The sequence below is a fragment of the Prinia subflava genome, chromosome 1, assembly GCF_021018805.1.
Source record: "Prinia subflava isolate CZ2003 ecotype Zambia chromosome 1, Cam_Psub_1.2, whole genome shotgun sequence".
In the NCBI taxonomy this organism is placed as follows: Eukaryota; Metazoa; Chordata; class Aves; order Passeriformes; family Cisticolidae; genus Prinia; species Prinia subflava.
Window position 1 is genome coordinate 149,322,033 of NC_086247.1, and position 19,559 is coordinate 149,341,591.

The 19,559-nt window shown below is 49.3% G+C and overlaps 1 protein-coding gene across 1 annotated transcript; it reads left to right on the plus strand.

Moving 5' to 3' along the window:
* The first annotated feature begins 11,092 nt into the window (after nucleotides 1-11,092).
* Nucleotides 11,093-17,880, plus strand: LOC134563287 (solute carrier family 22 member 13-like). Its single transcript, XM_063421161.1, has 10 exons — nucleotides 11,093-11,482; nucleotides 12,788-12,891; nucleotides 13,342-13,496; nucleotides 13,603-13,771; nucleotides 14,196-14,316; nucleotides 14,926-15,020; nucleotides 15,529-15,743; nucleotides 16,496-16,604; nucleotides 16,725-16,935; nucleotides 17,060-17,880. Exons 1-10 carry the CDS (start codon nucleotides 11,111-11,113, stop codon nucleotides 17,153-17,155), a joined length of 1,647 nt encoding a protein of 548 aa, XP_063277231.1. The 5' UTR covers nucleotides 11,093-11,110; the 3' UTR covers nucleotides 17,156-17,880.
* The last annotated feature ends 1,679 nt before the right edge of the window (nucleotides 17,881-19,559 follow it).

The window sequence follows — 19,559 nt, forward strand, 5'->3', positions numbered from 1 at the left end:
CAGATTTTCTGTGATTTTGGGGTACAAGACATGACTTTGTTCACTGTTCTTTGCTCTGGTCAGTCTCTGCATTCTCACACAGTAGATATTTTCAAAAGTAGCAGGGTGGGAGAGTTATGTGGACCAGGAGAGAGAGGAGAGTTGGTATTGTCAGAACTGTACCTCCTTGAGGGCTCAAAGGACAAGTTCAGCTACAGGTTTGGTTCTTTTGCAGCAGTGGACAGGAAATTGGTTCCCTCTGAAGTGCCCACAAAAAGTACTGCCCTTCCCAGCTCTGTCAGTCACTGGCCTCCCTGAGGTCACTGAGTCCTCAGTCTGAAAGATTCCTGCTCACCATGGAGTCACAGAATCATTAAAGTTGGGAAAGCTCTCTAAGACCAACCATTAGCCCAGCACCATCAAACCACTACACCCTGTCCCCAAGGGCCACATCTACAAATCTTGTGAATCCCTCCAGGAATGGTGACTCCACCACTGCCCTGGACAGCCTGTTCCAATGCAGGACAAGCCTTTCTGTGAGCAAATATTTTCTGACACCCAATCTAAACCTCCATTGGCACAACTTGAGGCCATTTCCTTTGGTCCTATTACTTTCTACTTGGGAGAAAAGACAACCCCCACCAGGCTGCACTCTCCTGTCAGGGAGTTGTAGAGAGTGAGAATGAGCCCCAAGAGCCTCCTTTTCTCCAGGCTGAGCCTCCCCAGCTCCCTCAGCTGCTTCTCACAAGCCCTGTGCTCCAGACCCTTCCCCAGCTTCTCCACTTATCCATAACACAGGCGTTTTCAGGATGACCTCTACTGCTATATAAAGGTTTGAATTCACACGAGGAAAAGAAGGCAACACCTGATAAGGCATAATCCAGCTGCAACTTTGAGCACTGCAGTAATCAGCAGTGTGCTGGAAGAGCCTTCCAGGAACACCCTGTAACTGCTTTTCACAGGAGCCTATGGATAATTTCCTTGCCAACAGTGCCATTCAATTGCTTCTAATCACCTCTCTATCTTCCAGACCATTAGGAAGGCTTATTCCTGGGGCTGACAAATACACCTCTGAAGAGCAGGAGTGTTTGCCATGCGTCAGACAAGGAGCATTGTAAATAAATCCCCCTGTGAAAGAGACCAGTGCCCCCTATAAAAGGTTATCCCACTTTGGATACACACTCCAGGAGTTCAGACATTCATTCCCAGTTCAGAGGACAGAAATCTTGCTTGTTGGCTAAATAGCTCTGCTTCCTTCTTTGCTCATGATTAAAGGAAAGCATTTTTTTTCTTATATAGCACAGACATATTGAATTACTCTCTTCTCTGCCAGGACACAGACCCTTGGTCTGGGTGAGAGCTCATCACCACCAGAGGAAGTTCTGCAGTCCCACTGGTGAAATTCACCTTGCAAGCAGATCGATTTTGTACAACTACATGAGCCTGTTTCAGGGTAGATATTTTAGATTCTTTAGAATCTTCTGACTCCCTTCACTGGACCTCCACCTAGAATGCTGGGAGTTTAGACACCCATTACTTCTGTATTCACTTACAGACCTGTGGTCTGCTCTCTGCAAAGGACTGGAAGAGCAGAGGGGTGCTGGGATTATTTCAGACTGAAGGGAAGACAGGGATTTTGCTTGCATGCTTCCCTCTAGAAGGAAGAAAGAAACCTCAAGATGTTAAACTCCTCTTCTTGAAAGTGTTGTCACAGAAAACAAAGACAACTTGGCCTTAATGGTATATTCAGACAAATGGAAGTTAAAAGTTAAAAATTTGTTCCCCAGGCATCCATTGCAAGTAAAAGACAAAGTTTCATTCCCTGTCTTGTTCTTGTTCCTGTCAACTCATGTCTGGAGATACAGAAACATCTTTCCTGTTTTATAGAAACACAGAGCCAGAGAATGTTTGGGGTTGGAAGAGGGACCTTAAAGATCATCTAATTTCAAAGTCCTGCCATGGCAGGGACACTTGCCACTAGATCAGGGTGCTCAGGGCCCATCCAATCTGGCCTTGAACATTTCCAGGGAAGGGGCATCCACAGCTTCTCTGGATGCCAACTTGTTTACTCTGGTCACAGCTAAAATCTGGCCATCAGCCACTCCACATGAGAGCAGAAAGTAAACTTGCCTTTTCTTTGAGCTGAAAATGCTGCAAACCAGGGTAGGAACATATGGAAAAAAACAAACAAAAAAACTCAGAGGGATCAGAGACCCCCAGCCAAACTGCAGCACACAAGCTCCCTACAAAGAGGCAGAGTTGCCCTGATACGAGGGAGTGTCAGTACTCAGACCTGCCAGAGTTAGGCTGGGCCTATCTGTGATCCTCTTGGGCTTTGGAAAACCTGCATTTTCAGATTAACTCACCAGCTAAACTGAGCTTTGCACCACAGTGAGGAGTGCACAGAGACATCCTCGCTGCCACCTGCATCCTCTGGGTCACTTGACCATGCAGAATACCTGCAGCTATTTCTACAGCTGGGCTGATAGCCAAGATTCTTTCTCCTCTCTCTCCCTCCACTAATGTGGCTGGTGCTGGCAATGCATTCCAGAGAGATTCTCTGGGCTTTTCGCATAAAGAGGTGTTTGGGGAATCACGTCATGGCACACAACACAATCCAGAGAGTAAACACAGTGGAGTAAATCACCAGATCCATGGAGCTGTGGAAGCTTTATGCTGATATGGGCTGCCTTTCCAAGGTTTGGACTGTGTCTGGGTGAGCAGTCATAAGATACCAGTGATTCCAGGAGTTACACAGAGTTTTTGAGTCAGAGCAACATTTCTCATCTCACTCAAGGTTTTTAAATGATTCAACTGAATGAACCATTTATTCTCAATCAAATGAGCATACTTTTTCTCATCAGATATCCGAGTGTTCTGTCTTTTTGTTCTGAGTGAAAATTTACACTGACCCATCCAAGATGACAGGCAAACCAAGTCAGACAGGAATCTGAACTCTCACAACAGACCTACAAGAGGACAACAGACAACGTAACACAAGCAGGAGATTCAGTAAATTACCTTGCAGATGCACTTCCAAGGGGTCATGATTCAGCTCTTTAACCTCACTCTCTCCTTCTTCAGCCCACATTGAAAGAAATGTGTGTCTCCTGCCTGAAGCCTGTGTACCCCGTGGAGCGTGTGGCCACTGACAGGGGCTGTGTGCACCACTCGTGTTTCTGCTGCCAGGCCTGCGGCAGGAAGCTGAGGTGAGTGGTAGGACTCAGGTCTTTTGAAGGGATGCCCAAGTAATTTCCATCAAATTTGTCCAAGGGTAATTCTGACAGAGCAGGACTCGGGAAATGAGGAAAAGGGCAGGCAGTTTCCCTGATTCCATCTGCCTCTTCATCACTGGAGACTGAAGTCTGCCCGCCTCAAGCCTGCAGACACTGCGGATCAGGAATCTGCACGGATGGTGGTGCAAGGGGGAGCTGAAACTACAATGAATATTTACAGTTTAGGAATACTGACAGGGGATGTAATTGGAGGAGTCATTTAGGTGCCTTCTATGTTCATAGGATCATAGAATCATTAAGGTCAGAAAAGATCACTGAGTCCAACCATTTACCCAACACTGTCCACCACCAAATCATGTTCCCAAGCATCCCATCAAGCCAGGTAGGTTGGAAGGCACTTCTGGAAGGGCAGGAGTTCAGGACATGTCCAGGAGAGGTGTGAATGGCTGCAAGGCTGGAGGTTACACAGTCTCAGTTGGGGCCCTCTTTGAACATCTGACTGCCAGTGAAAATGGTTCTTCTTGCATCTCACCACAATTCCCTGTGTTACAATTTGTTCCCATTGCCTCTTGTCCTGTCACTGCTCCCCTCCAAGAGCACTCCAGCCCTGTCTTCTCTATAACCTCCCATTTAAATAGAAACACACAGCCAAGTTTCTCCTGGTAGGACCTAACCTGGTTTCTCCTAACCTTCTCCTGGCAGGACCTGGCTCTCAGCTTCTCCTCAGATGACACAGGTCCCTCACCCCTTTAGTGACTTTTCGCTGGATTCCTTCCAGTACAGCAAAGTCTTTTTTGCTGTGAAGAGCCCAAAACTGGACAAAGTACTCCACATAGAATCCTACAAAAGTGAGATACAGAGGAACATTCACTTCTCTAGGCCATGCAGCTCAGGATGTAGTTTGCTTCCCTGTCACCAGGGCACAATGCTGACTTGTTTTCAGCTTGTCAGTGGCTGAGACAGCCTCCCCCTGTGAGGCTGCTTGAAATCCTGTTGCCCCCAGCTCTGCAGACACTTCCTCCCATCCTGCGGTCGTTGTGTCATGGGAGCCCTGGGCATTATTTCCCATAAGGTCCACGCTGTGTGTACAGGGGCAGAGATGAAGTGCTGGTATGTAGCCTGGCCTGTAAATGAGAAAGGGATTGCACATAACCTGGGCTACAGCCCTCAGAGGAAATGTAAGGAAGGATGCAAGGAAATGTTTCGTTTTTCATGTTGTTTTGATGTTTGAAAGAAAAACCAAACATATTCTGAGAAAGTCAACACTACTTTTGAAAGGTTCCATTCTTCAGCCCCCTCCCTCCCTTCCCCACTGAAAAATGATTTTGCTGAAAGCCTGTCCATCAGTGCTAGAGCTCCCCTCCCACACAGCCACTGACAGCTGTGCCAATGTGTGTTTTCCAGCTTGCAAAACTATGCTGCCCTCCACGGGGTGTTTTACTGCCAAGTCCACTACAAGCTGATGGCTGGGGCTGGAAGTAGGAGTGAGATGGAAAGGCTGGAGCACCACCACGTTCAGCACGGATCACAGCCCCAGGACTGGTGTAACAGGGCCAAAGAGACTGAAACAAGAGAGAAACCCACATCCTTGAATGCACAGTGTGATCTGCAGCTGGCTGAGCACAGGAACAGCAGGGCTGTCCTCTTGGGGAACAAACTCAGAACGGTCTGGCCACCTTCAGGACCAGCCTTGGCTGTAGATGGGAAAGCTGGAGATGGAGTGTGTTCCTGGAAAAAGCCTGCACTGAGCCTACCAACCTACCAGGCTGCAGGCAGCAGGGCAGGCAGGATGGTGCCCAGGGGTCAGGAGGGAGCAGTGGAGAAGGGAAGATTCTTGCCTGGAATCACCTCCACCAAGGAAAGAGAGCAGGTGTGCTCCTGGCCCAAGAACAGAGAGCAGAGGGGCCGTGGAGAGACTGGGGATGGGGATGTGCCTCAAGGGAAGCGGGCTGGGAAAGTGTCCCAGCGAGTGGCTGCAATCCAGCAGGGCCAAGCCCAGCTGAAGAGAAGTCCTGCCTGTGCCTCCCTCCCTCCCGTCCTGGAGCCTGTGAAACCCCTGCCTCGTGCCCCACTGGCTCCCCAGCCCACACAGCAAAGCCCTAAACCCGCCCCAAGGATGTACCTGGGGGGCACAGGGGGCTGCACTCCCGCTGCCACAGAGGTCCCAGCGACACACAGAGAGGGCTGTGGGTCACTGAGCACACCCAGGGAGGGAGGCACAGCCACAGGTGAGAAGCCTGAGCTGATTGTAGCCACCCCAGACACTGCAGGGGCCAAGCATCACCTTGGAGAGGGAACAAACAGCACACAGCCCATCCCTGTGCCAGGAGAGCCCAATAACAGAAACACCACAAATACAGAGCTAAAATATAGAGCTGAGGATGCTGATCCCCCTGAAAATGAGGATGAACCAGCTCATTCCCCCTCTGGTGTGTTGAGGACCTCTTCTGTATGGTCAGGTTCCCTGGAGCCAGGAGGGCTGGGTGTGTCAGCTGAGATCACTGAAATGTTGAATGAGAAATCAAAGGCAAACACCAGGGAATTCCCTGGGAAACAGATGCCATTAACTTTGGGGGAAGATATGCAGCCATCCAGCATAAGTGATTTGCCTGGAATTGAGAGCAAAGGGGCACAATTTGAGAAAACAAAAGAAGAGAAACCAGTAACTGTGTCAGCATCTCTGGAAGAGCCCAGTCTTGAGAATAAATCTCAGGAAAAGGAAGCTGAAGAGAGCAGGGTCTCTTCACCTGGTTGTCCAGACAGGACAGATGATCACAATGTGTCCTCTTTACAAGAAACAGAACCTCAGGACACATGTGGCCCACTGAAAAGTAACACTCACGAGGGTATTTGGAGACATGATACAAAATCACCTGGCAAGGATTGTTTGGTATCAACAGACACAGCTCTGAAAGGAACTTGTGCCACTTGCCCCTCACACCATGAAGTCAACAACCCCAAGTCAAAGGATTCCAGGGAAGTTCTTAGTGAAAACACCTTGCACATTTCTGAGCATGCAGCCAAGACATCAGAATATTCCAAACCAAATACATCCTTGGACAAATCCACAGGCCATCAAGTAAGCGAAGAAAAAGTGGATCTGAAACTTCCAGGGCAAAGCACTGTGCCTGTGTCACAGACTGGTACCCCGAGCAAGGAGGCCAGAGGCAGCCAAGCCTGTAGAGAGACATCAGGTAAAGGTTTCAGGCTTGGGAAAAACCCCTTCATTACCCTTTTTGGCTCTGAAGACAAAGGCAAAACTCCCAGGAAAGAAACAACCCAGAGGAAACCCACAAAACCCCAGTCAGCCCTCGCCACTTTGTTTGGTCACTCCTCAGAGAAGAAGCAGAGTCCACGAGAAAAACCTGCAGCATCCTCAGAACAAGCAAGTATTGATGGCAGGACAGAAAAGGCCCAGGGCCTCCTCAGCTCCTCCAGCCAGGCAAAGCAAAATGCCCCCAAGAATGATCAGCTGGCACAGCCTGCAATGATGGAGGTGCTTCCTAAACATATCCAGGGGAGCTCTGGAGGATTCTCAGGCTCTACTGAGGGCAAGGACACTGATGTCCTGTTGTCAGCTCCCAGCACAGCCATGTCACACGATGATAAACATGAGAGACCTGAACTTGACATTCATGACCAAGTGTCTTTGGATAGTCAGGTTTGGCAGCAGCAGGACAGCTGTCAGCCTCCTCTCCTCTCACAGAAAAATCAGAAGGAAGCTGTAGGAATCTCAAATCATGGAACAAACTCTCTACAGCTTCCCCCAGAGCTTGTGCCTGCAGCTGAATACAGCAAAAATCTCCCCAGAGAAGGGAATCACCATGATGCTCATCTGCCAGGAACCCAGAACCTGTTGAGTTTGGATGTCCAGGACACAGAGGCACAGGATGGGATATTTTTTTCACTAGGGAGTTCAGAAAAGTTCCCCAAGGATGCTGAGCTTCAGTTTGGCAACATGGATTTTCTGGGAGGCAGTAACTTGTTCTTTTCTGGAGGACAAGATTTCCCAAGTACAGCAAACAAAACTCCAAATTCAGATTTGCAAAACTCAGAGACAGAGACTCCGCCTTTCTTTGATCCAAATCCTTCAGATTTATTCCAGGAAATCTCATCAGAAACAAGCACCTCACTCGAGCTCTGGGACACCTCCAGCCTCTCGCTTCTTGATGGGCAGGATGAGATGAATATTCGAGACCTGGAAGGGATTCAGAGCTGTGAGCTCCTGCTGCAGGTGGATCCACAACGCCAGGCTCCAAAGGCAGCAGAAGAAAAGTTTGGAATGGGTCTCAGTGCTGAAGGCTCCACAAAAAAGCATCTCCCCACACAGGAGGACAGTTTTCCTTTAACACACATGTTCAGCAGCTCTGCTTCTGAAACCTCTAATCAAGGTGTCTTTGATCATTTTGATGCTGATTCAACCAAAATGGGCCAGGAGGCTCCTGAAAAAATGAACAGGAGAAGAAAAACAACAGGACCTGAAGAAGATTATGACAGTCTGTCTTCCGAAGATTTGGAGATGTTGAATTATGACCTTTCAGAGAAGGAGTTCTTTATATAGGTAAAAACAACATATATAGGTTAAAAAACCCACACAGCCCTCCCTGCAGCACAAGTTAGCTGATATGGGACAAAAAGTGATTCTTGAAATCAGCTGGACAATGATAAGCAAAGAAAAGTGAAATGACCTTGCAAGGTCAGAAGAGCTGAGGAGGGAAATGAACCCTGGTGTCCTGAAGTCTTGGGGTGTGGGGACATTGCTAAATCTGCTCTCCCTGTGCCATTGCACTCTGCTCCTCCCTGACTGCCCTTTGCATAAATATTATATAACATAAGTTATAGGAGTTAACAATTATACTAATGATAAACAAGCCCAAGAGAAACCCCAGCTGGTCAAAGCATGAACATGTGCACTATGAAAAGGGTCATAGAGCATATCAATTCACATGTTTTAATCAGCTGTCTGTAAAAAAAAAAAAAAAAGATAAAGGTGTTAAAATGGCTGATTTTTTAAATAGAATGAAGTGAAATGAAATGAAATGAAATGAAATGAAATGAAATGAAATAATGAAATGAATAAAAAATAAAATAAAATAAAATAAAATAAAATAAAATAAAATAAAATAAAATAAAATAAAATAAAATAAAATAAAATAAAATAAAATAAAATAAAATAAAATAAAATAAAATAAAATAAAATAAAAATAAAATAAAATAAAATAAAAATCTCCTTGCCTCACCACTGCCAAAATAACCCTGGCTCTGTCAGATCTGCTGGAGGAATAAAGCTGCTTAATGACTGCATCTGCTGCAAAGCAGTCTCAGTGCTCTGTGCAGGGAAACTGCTCAATCAGCATAAATTGGGAAAAAAAAATGGATATCCTTGAAATTTATATGACTTATGAAATGCTGGAGTCAGACTCACCTTGGGGTGGGTAAAGGGGCTCAGGGTAAAGGAGCTGCTGTCTCAGAGCTGTGCCTGAAACCTGGGCAGGCTGTGCTTGGAGGTGGAGAGATCAAACACCTCTCCCTGGAGCAGTGGAAGGGAGTGGCCCTGTCACCTTGCAAAAGGTGCTCACAGTGATGCCCCAGATGAGTTGTCACTACCTGATGACACCACTAAGCCTGATCTCTCCCTGCCAGCTCTGAGAGGAGGAGGGAAAAGGCAGGAGCACCACAGTGGGTGGGTATGAATCCATTTCCCCACAATTACCCCCAGCACAGAGGTGCCCAAGGGGGTCTCCAGCCACTGTCACTCCTGATGCACAGAGAAAAGCCAAGTCCATGGATTAATGCATCAGTGCTCTATTTCCTGCTCTAGGCCTCATTCCCAGGCAGTTTTCTCTTTCTGAACCTCTCTCTGGGATGCTCCCCCTCCCTGGTCCTTGACATGCAGGTACAGGTTTCCAGCTGTCCAGTCCAGGCCTTCCCTGAGACCTGCTGGTTCCTGATGCCCCCTGAGAGAGGCTTCTCCATTTTCAAGAGGCTTTGCAAGCCTTAGTAATCCACCTGAGCAGAGCTGCTGGACAGAGAGAAACAAGCTCAGAATCCCTACAAGTGGGGGGAAACAGCAGCTTGCAGGGCTGGCCCAGCCTTGCTCCCTGAGAGATCTCCACCATGCAGGATTGACCCACTCAGATGATGGAGACAGTCATGAAGACATCCTTTCATCAGAAATGTCATCTGAGGGTGACAAAGGACCGAAGCTTTCCCAGGGCTTCTGAAGGGCCTGTCTGGTCATGGCTGGAAGAACAGCTTTAAGGAGTCACATCTGCACGTGAAACTCAGATCTGGGTCAGCCCCAAGGAGGTTTTATAGTCATAAATTGGACCTCTGCCACAGCAAATGCTGAGGGCTGAGGAATGGGAGGGAAGACCTTGAGCCACACACAACAGGATGAGCCTGAAGACTTGAGCTTCTTGCACACTGATAGAGAAGGCAGGACATGGATGAAACGTCTCTGCCAGACCAGATCTCCTCGGCCAGGTCATCCCACCAAAAGGGCAGAGATGGGTCTAGGGTAAAAGGAATCTCTGCAAGTTGTGTAGTTCAGCCTCCTGCTCAGGGAATGTCTCTGAAGAGCAGCAAATCCTCTCATCCAAGGAAGTGCATGCAGAGCTGTGATGTTTGGCTGTGTGGTGTGTGCAGATGATAAATGCACAGCAGTGTGTGAATTCACACAACTCTGAGTAACATTTACTCCTCTCTTCCTTTACTCTGAACACCACTAACCAGTATGATCTCACTCTCCCACTCCAGCTAAGGAGGTGATGCTTTAAAATCCAATATTCTTGTCCTTTTGTGACTTTCATAAACAAAACGGAGCTATTCCCACTCATGAAACACCAATCCAGGCTTGTGTGACTCAGGAGTGATTTTGTTGGAGGCTCAGATGTACTATGGGCATTGAGAGAAAAAGACAAAGAATTTAAGAGAAGATTTGAAACGAGCAGGTTAGTGATGTGTTCATAGCTCTGATAAAAGCAGCCAGGAGCTCTGGTAAAACCAACCTTTGCCAAATTACACACAAAATGTCACACACTGAGGGCAACCCAGCTACCCAGTTTACCAGGAATAAAGACACAAGCCACTCAGGGAGTCTACCCAGGAAGCAGCTCAGATGTGCAGCAGAAATCAGGTCAATCTGCTTTTCCAGTGGCATCAGAACCTCAGGCAAAGCCAAGCTGGTGTCATTTCCCAATTCCTGTGTGCTCTGAATGTCTGTGTGTGTAAAGCGCTGTTTTCCCTGAGGGTACTCTCTAAGCCAGGTCTATTCTAGGATTAGCCCCAAGAAATGGTAGTTTAGATCTAGTTTTCTGACTAACCAGGGTTTCCACAAATGGAAACAGAGAGCTTGGGACACAGCTGTCAAGACCAAGTCTACTGGACTACCAGCCATATTTCCTGGTCCAGAGGAGAAGTGATATTCTGCTTCTCTTACATATATGTCTCCAGGATGCATTATATACTCATTACACCATTAATGGGAGCAGCAAATTTACTCTGTTTGCCTCCCCACACTCACTAAAATTAACCCTCATTTGCAGAATCCCAACTTCATGCCTCAGACAGAAACCTTATGCTGCAGCACAGTTGCTTTCAGGAGGCCTTGTGACACATCTGAGGCTGGGAAAGGACAAGATGTCACTACCGTATCTCCAAGAGTGGCAGTGCTCCGGCACCTTTGCTCTATTCCCAAGAGCAGGGAGGGAATGGCTGGTGACAAAGTGCATCCTGGAGGACTGCACGGTATCATCATTATGGAGTGGTGTGCCAGTACAGGTGCTCATTTTATCACACTGGATTAGGGCTTTAGTGCTTGCACAGTTTAAACATTAATATTTGCCTATTTAAGCCATAGGCACCAGTGCAGCCTGGCCACAGAGGTGCTCGCCATGGCTGAGTTTGGAGATCTTTTAACTGCTGTGGGAGAGTGTGGGCTCTATCAGAAACTGCTGATCCTGCTCCTCTCCCTCCCACTACTTCTCAACCCCTTCCAAATGGTTGGCCAAGTGTTCATGGTTGTGGAAGTGCCTCACCACTGTGACACCAGCTGGATCCGCGCCGTGGGCCCCAACCTGACGCAGGAGGAGCAGCTGAACCTCACCCTGCCCCGTGGCGTGGACGGGCAGTTTGAGCAGTGCTCCAGGTACTCCCCGGTGGACTGGGACCTGCAGAACATCGTGGCCTATGGACTCAATGACACCGAGAAGTGCATGGATGGCTGGGTGTACCCCTCAGAGCAGCCACCGTCCCTGCTCACCGAGGTCTGTGCCTGATGGTTGATGAGGCAGGGGCGTGCAGAGGAGGGGATGGCAATATCCTGGCCTGTGGCTTGGTCAGCCAGTGCCAGCTGTGGTGGGAGGGGATGGCAACATCCTGGCCTGTGGTGCAGTCAGGTTGAGATTTACTGCAGGATTTTGCTTCCATCACGCAGATGGCAGCTGGGATCCCTGGGAGGTTGTTGCAGGAAGGCCATGATGAAGATGCCTGGGGAGGGCACAGGCAGTGACCGTGGGGGTGTGAGTCCAGCACATGTTCTGCCCACCATCTGTCTCCTTTTCAGTATTCAGACCCTTGACTTCATGATGTAGATGCCTGGAGGGAGCTTTTGGGCATCCCTGCCATAGTATCCCCTGTTCTTCAGCCTGATTCTACTCACATCATCTTCTCTGTGAAGGACATTTACCTTCCAAGTGCTTGTCATTAATATTTCTTGGGCCTCCAGAAACCTTCAGGGCTGCAACAAGACATGCCAGGGACCATGCAGCTGAGCAAAAGCCTTGTTTATCAGCATCCTCAACTCCTCTATTCTGCCTTATCTCCCACCTTCTAGCTTACATGGTAGTGGTCTGTCAAAGGTTGTACTTGTTCTTGGAGGTATTTTCCAACCTAAATGATTCCATAATTCTGTGATTCTCCCTCTGTGGACTTTTGTTCCTTTCTCACTTTCTCTCATCCCTCCTCCCTCCTTTCCTACCTGCCAGCTCCAGCACTTTCTCACAAGTACCCTCCTCTAAGTTGGAGCACAAGAGGAAGTCCAGCCTCTGGCATTTGCAAAGGTGTCCCTGAAGCACCAAGTCCATTTCAGAAAAGGCTTCTCTAGAGCTTTCAGCAGCTACATCCCTTCTCATTCCTGTGCTGGTCCTCCTTTATCAGAAAAAGCACTGCTCTCCTCCTCTTTCCACCCTGTCCTGCCTTTTCAGCCAGAGAAGAAAGCTGATACAGCTCTCACCCCAAGGTCACACTTCAAACAAAACTTGCCAACCAGGATGCTCCCACAGGGATGTTTGGGCTGGAGGGGAATCCTGCAGATCCCAGCACCCAGCAGATGTGCACCAGGATGCAGAGACATGCTGAGCAGCTCATGTGCCTGTGCCACCATTGATTTATGTCCTAAGTGCTCACCAGGAAGAGCTTAAGCCATTGTGAGGGGTTCTCTGCTCCCAGGGGCTGGAGCAAGAGCTCAGGCACCCAGATCTGGATCCACCAGGAACCAGAAAGGCTGCCCACCCCCAGAAAGCAGCTGGTGTGTGTCAAAAACAACAGCATCTGTGTTTTCCTTCCTCCAGTTTGACCTGGTGTGCGACAGGGCGGTCCTGAATGATGTCTCCCAGTCCATCTACATGGCTGGGCTTCTCATAGGAGCCATGTTGTTTGGGATGCTCAGTGACAGGTGAGGAAACACAGTTCCTTCCCAGACACACTGCCCAGCACCCAGGGACAGCCCAGACGAGGGTGCAGACTGTCCATGCACTGAACGGGAACTGCTCCCTTCACAGGACTCAACTCCCTTGCCTGAGATTGGGCATCTGGGGCCATCTGAGAGGTCTGGAAATGTCTGAGGGTTGAAAAGAGAGGCAGATACAGCCTCGTTGGGGGTGGTTCTTCAGGAAGCACAAGTTTAGTCCCTTCTGGTGTCTCAGGCTTTGCAGAACCATGATGGGTCAACACTGGAGACACTGATTTTTCTGCACATGATTTCTTGGGGTTTATAGAGGATCTATGTTCACATGGATGTCAAATCTCCTCTGGTTCTCAAATCACTTTGAATCCCTCCTGGGCTTTTCCCTCTCCCAACGGGGACTCTCCTGGTACTGACTGGGTCTTCCCTCTTCTTCCACAGGATAGGCAGGAGGCCAGTCTTTCTCCTCTGCATCCTCATACAGGCTGTGTTTGGCCTGGGAATTGCCTTTGTGCCCCATTTCTATGTGTTCATGGCCATCAGGTGTGTCGTGGGAGCTGCGGTGTCAGGAATTATGATTACAGTCGTATCCTTGGGTGAGTGAGAAGCCTTTGCCCTGAGGCAGCAGACATGGCCTCACATGGCCTTACAATAACAAAAGAGAGCCCACAACAAAGCCTGAACCTTTGTTTTCCCTCTTAGCTACAGAATGGGTTGGGGTCTCCTACCGGACAAAGGCACTGCTGATTGCTCACACGGCTTTCGCCATCGGGCAGATGACGGTGGCTGGTTTGAGTTATGGGATTCGCAACTGGAGGCTGCTGGAAATTGCAGGATCTGCTCCTATGTTTGCCCTTTTTTTCTACATCTGGTAAGCAGGAGCAGGGCAGAGTTTCTGGAAGACAAAAAACTGATGTGAGGGGTGTGAGTGAGGAGGTGGCAGCAGCTCAGAACCAGGCTGGGTCTTTCCCATTGGAGTGCAGGTGCTGCAGGAGCTGCTGCAGAGCTCAGCACGTCTCCCTGGGCACTGCACTGCTGAGAGCACCAGATGCTTTGCTGCAGGGCTCCAAATGTGGCCTTTGCAGCCTAAATTTAGGGCATTTAGACCCACTGATCTCATGGGCCATTCACCTCAGAGCTGGACTTGATGATCCTTGGGGCCCCATCCAACACAGAAGATTCTGTGCTTCTGTGATCTGATTCCTGCCAAGGCTTGCTGGGCACGGTCCCAGAGAAAGGGGCTGTGGGGAACCCAGCAGGACACAGCAGCATGTCCTGGCCTCCCCTCCTGGCAGGGTGATCCCAGAGTCAGCTCACTGGCTGGTGACCAAAGGCAGAATCGAGGAAGCCAAGAAGGTCCTGCAGAAGGCGGCGGCCACCAACAAGCGCAGCCTCCCGCCAGAGCTCCTGGAGCAGGTACTGGGGGGTTCTTGTCCTCACACACTGCCCTGGGCCTTGCAGCAGGTACTGGGGGGTTCTTGTCCTCACACACTGCCCTGGGCCTTGCAGCAGGTACTGGGGGGTTCTTGTCCTCACACACTGCCCTGGGCCTTGCAGCAGTCCCCGCAGCTCAGCTCAGCTGAGTTACCCAGGGATGAGGTCAGGCAAGAGCCCCAGCTTCTGCTGAGGTGCAGCCTGGAGCTTTGTGAAGTCCACCTGGGGATGTGGGAAGGACTGAAATGCTCCCCTGGCTTTTGTCCCATGAGGATTCCACGAGTGGGACTGATGAGCACAGGGTCTCTCTTTAGTCTGTGGGTTTCCATGCAGAAATGCCTGAAGGGGACTTCCCTCCTTGCCCATCCCAAAGTTCCTGCCCTGGGGAGATGTTCATCCTGAGGAGCCTCTCAGTCACCACCCCTGTGCTGGACACCCAGGGCACAGAGCCCACTGGGCTGCCCTGCCTCCCAGAGCTCTGCGGGTCACAGGCCTCTCTCACCAAGGCTTTCCTTGGATTGCAGATGGAAAAGGAGCTGGACATGGGCTTCCTTTTCCTGCTCTGACTCTTTGACTTTCTGTGTTTTGAAGCTGAAGCCTGAGAAAGAGGCCAAGTCTGGAAGTTTCCTGGATCTCTTTAGGAAGAGTCACCTGCGGAAGGTGACTTTAATCATGTCATGTACCTGGTAAGACATTCCCTGGTCCCCTCTGTCAAAACCAGTAGGCGAAAGAAAAGAAGTTGATGGTTGACAAGAACAGTAAATTAATGTTACCAGTGATTTTTCTGGTAGTATACATTTGCATGTCTTTATCTGCTATCATTCTACCTCCACATCCTGGACCAGATTTACCATGTCTGGGCACAGAAAGAAGATGATTATCGATGATTCTGTGGGTTTTGTTAGAAACACTTGAGTAATTCCAGCTTTGGCAATCCCTTGGCCTTGGAGAAGCTTTGTGCCTATCTAGAAGTTTTGGGTTCAGTCTAGAATTTGCTGACCTTATGAAGATCTATTCTGCTTTATCTCCTGCAACTATGTCCCACAGAATTGTCAAAGGTTGTGACTAGAACCAAAACAGAGATTGTTGGGAATTTAAATAAATTGTGTGTGTTCTAACCTTTCTAATTTTTGGTTGTAAACCTCCATAAAACCATCTGGAGACATGTTCTATTCTGCTTTACTTGAATTTTAGGTTTGCAGACAGCATTGTCTACTATGGGCTGAGCCTCAGTGTGACAGATTTTGGTCTGGATGTCTACCTGACACAGCTGGCCTTTGGGGCAGTGGAGCTTCCAGCTCGAATCTCCTGCATTTTCCTGCTGGAGTGGTTTGGGAGGAAGAAAGTGCAGGGCATTCTCCTGCTGCTGGCTGGCCTGATATGTCTCATCCTAACTGGCATCCCTGAAGGTGAACCTTCCCAGCCTGTGAGCAGAGCTGGACATCCCTACCCTTGTTCAGACCATCCTCCCATCCTGGCAGACCCACACTCACTCCCACAGGCTCAGCTGCCTCCACTCTCACAGCCCAGGGTGCTTCAGACCCAACATTCTGCCTTCCCCTCGCCCTGGATTCCTTCTCCCTCAGGGCTGTGTCTGGTTATTCCAAGCTCCTGGCCCTTGGCAGGCAGTGTCCATTACACACCACCACCCACTAGACACCACCACCTCCTGGCAGAAAGGTACAGCAGCAGCAGTGCTTTAAAAGCCACCATGTCTCCCTTTCTTAGATGAAGAGAAAAAGCAAATCCCCACTTCCCCCCTCATCTGTTTGCATCTGTTTGTGCCCCAGTCCATAGCCCATCCCTGCTGCTGTGCCAGTGCTGTGAGTGAGATTAAAGGTAACAATGGGACTTCCCAATGATTCCCAGGTCAGGGACATGGAACTTCCAGCCAAGCACTCCCCAAACACCTGTGGTGGCTCAGCAGCTCACTTGAGTTGCAGATCTAGAAAATGCCCTCAGGAGAAATCTGAGTTCTCTTTGCCAGAGGGCATTTTCCAGGTGAGGGTATGCTGGAATCATTCCCAATGGGTTCGGTGGTAGGTTTGCTTACCAAGTCTATTAGCAAGGGCTGTCCCAAGAACCCCACTGCAGAGAGCTCTGGTCCCAAGGGAACCATCCCCCTGGAGGTTACAGTGGTTGTGTCTCCTCCTGCCCTCAGACCAGCCCGTGGTAATCACCGTCCTGGCCATCATCGGCAAATTCACAGCCACGGCCGCTTTCTCCACCTCCTACGTCTACGCCGCCGAGCTCTTCCCCACCGTCCTCAGGTGAGCTGTTCCCACACATCAGGGCTTCCTTCTGCCATGGCTGAAGGTGGCCATGTGGCCACAATCAGCCCAGGAGGGCTGACCCCTGCCCACCCCTCCCGCTGCTCCTCTCTCCCGCAGGCAGACGGGCGTGGGGCTGTGCTCGACCATGGCGAGGGTGGCCGGGATCCTGGCCCCGCTGATCATTCCCCTGGACCAGTACCACCAGGCCATCCCCATGGCCATCTTTGGGAGCATCCCTGTGGTGGTGGCCCTGTTCTGCATCCTGCTGCCTGAGACCCGTGGCATTGACCTGGCAGATGGCACAGGGAACAACCAACCCCCAGCTGAGGTGGGAACAAGGAACTCTGAAATGAAGGGAAAAAAAAATCAAAACCTGTAAATTTAAGGCAAAGAAAAAATGTCAGAGTCAGGGATGAATACAGTCTCATCTCCTCTTTCCTTCTTATCTTCAGGAGCAGAAAACTGATGAGTTTTTCTCATCCAACACCAGAGATGATGACAGAGACTTGGAGAAGGATGTCTGCAGAGGCTCAGAGAGCAAGTTATGATTGGACAGACATCTACTAACTACCATAAACCAGAAAGGCTGCCCACCCCAGAAAGCCTAGACCCAGTCTAGTCTGATCCCATCATTCTTGAAGCAGACCATGGAGGCATTGCTGCCTGGAAACCGGTCTTTCAGATGATGTACACAATATCCATGGTCACAGGGACAGCAGATCTATGTCACTCTGCCTTTGGAACAGATGCACTTCCAAGCATCCCTGAAACCCAGTGTGCTCCTGCCTGCCTGGCCTCCCAGCGTGTTCCCCAGTCCTTTGCAAGCTGGTACCCGTGGAACCACCCCTGTCGTGTTTTACAGCAATAAAGCATCACCAGTAGAGCGGCTGCACTGGGCAAAAGCGGGCACTGGGTTTGTCCCTCCTGCACTAAATCCCTTGGGTCGTGGGGCCGTGCGTCAGCCCCAGCCTCAGCGTTTGATCAGGATGTCACTGCACCCCTGTCACACACGTATTTAGCTTTTCTTTCCATGTGCTGTTGAAGTTGAGTTTCTACATGAATAATATAAATTATGCTCTGAGTTTGAGAAGAGACACTTGTAATGCAATATGTGAATAATAAATGGTGTTGACTTTTTTTTTCCTACTGTTTCACAGTTGGCCTTTGTAACTGCTCTTGGCTCTGGAGTGTTTTCTACACAGAAATTGTAAGTCTGTAATTTAACACACAGATGGAAACGTGCTTTGTTTCCATCACACACAAACAATGCAAAAACAGAATGTTAAAGCAGAGTGTGTGAGTTCAATAAGGACTTTTTCCTTTTTTTCAAAGTCTTCCAATGAACAGTCTGCATTTATTTTCTCTGCTAGCAGCTGTAGAAGTTTCCTGAACTGCAAGAGAATGCTGCAAGTCGATGCCAAACTGTGTGGGCACTTGGACAGCTTTCCTCTGTCATGGTGAGCCTTTTACACTGACCTTCAGCTGGCTGCTGCCAGATCAGTCATGACATTTTAGTGTCATCTAGTGTCAAAAGAAAGAGAAGAGTGGGCTCCTCTCCTCTGCTAATTGTTAGCCAGCAGGGGATGTATTTCAGCTCCCTCCAATGAATCCATCTCCTCTAGCACATCACTACTCTCAAAGAAGGAGAAGGCTGCTCACTCAGATTTGCTGCACCCTTTGGTTTCCCATCTCTTTGTGCTCTAGTAAATGGTGTTTTGAGGGCTGGGGTGTGCCAAGTCCAGGCTGCATGCACCTGGAGCTGATATTCATTTTGTTCTTTGGCTTTGGTGCACAAAATCACCCTGCTGGAATGTGGCCATAGCTGGAGATGGGATAGGGAGTTTGCAAGACCTGGGCTTTGGCACTGAAGGGAACGGAACTGGGGAAGGGGCTGGAGCAGCTGAGGGAGCTGTGGGAGCTCAGCCTGCAGAAAAGGAGGCTCAGGGGGTACTCTCTACACTCTCTACACTCTCTCACTCTCTACAAATCCCTGACAGGAGGATGCAGCCAGGTGGGAGTCGGTCTCTTCTCCCATGTAACAAATGACAGAAGAAGTGGAAATGGCCCCAAGTTGCACCACGGGAGGTTTAAATTGGATAACAGGGAAAATTTCTTCTCCACAAGGGTTGTCCAACATGGGAACAGGCTGCCCAGGCCACTGGTGAGGTACCATCCTTGGGGGTATCTAAAAGACACATAGCTGTGTCATTTAGGGATGTGGTTTCGTGGTGGATCTGGCAGTGCTGGGCTGATGGCTGGAGCTAGTGGTCTTAGAGGTCTTTTCCACCCTAAATGATTCTATGGCTTCTTGCACAGTCAGGAGAGCACCTTTAATGCCCATCTCCTCACCTCCTCAGCCACTCCATGCTGGTCCCTTTTTGCAAGCTTTGCTCTTCTCATGGACCTGGGGCTTCCCAGCACGGAGTCAGGTGAAAGGAGAAGGTGATGTCCTCTAGGTAAAGGGGATGGTCCATGATCCTGACATCTCTGCCCCACAGCCAGGATTTCAACACAGTTTGTTGGTGTCAATGTGACATTGAAAATGTGCTGAAAATGTCAGTGGTCCCTGTGGGGCTCCTCTGACAACAGGAGCTCTTTTGGCCCTGCTTCTGTGCTGTGGGGTGATTTTATGCTGATACTCTATTCCTGGTCACCTCCTTTATGTCCAGAAATGGCTGCTGTACTTTAGGGCTGGTACAGAGGGTGGGTGTGAGCTTTGGGGAGTCCTGCACAGGCTCTGTTCAAAGATTGTCTCCAGGATATGCTGGGTGCAGCGTGGACTGGATGTTACTTTGCTGCTGTCTCAGTTTAGAGACAAATTTAGGAGAAAACACTCTGAAATTAATGTTTCCTCCAAAGAGAAGGGCTTCAGTAATGCCTTTTGCCAATGAAAGAAATACCAGTGGGTGAAAGTGAAAAAACCCTGTTTATTAACAAAGCAAGGTGCCCACA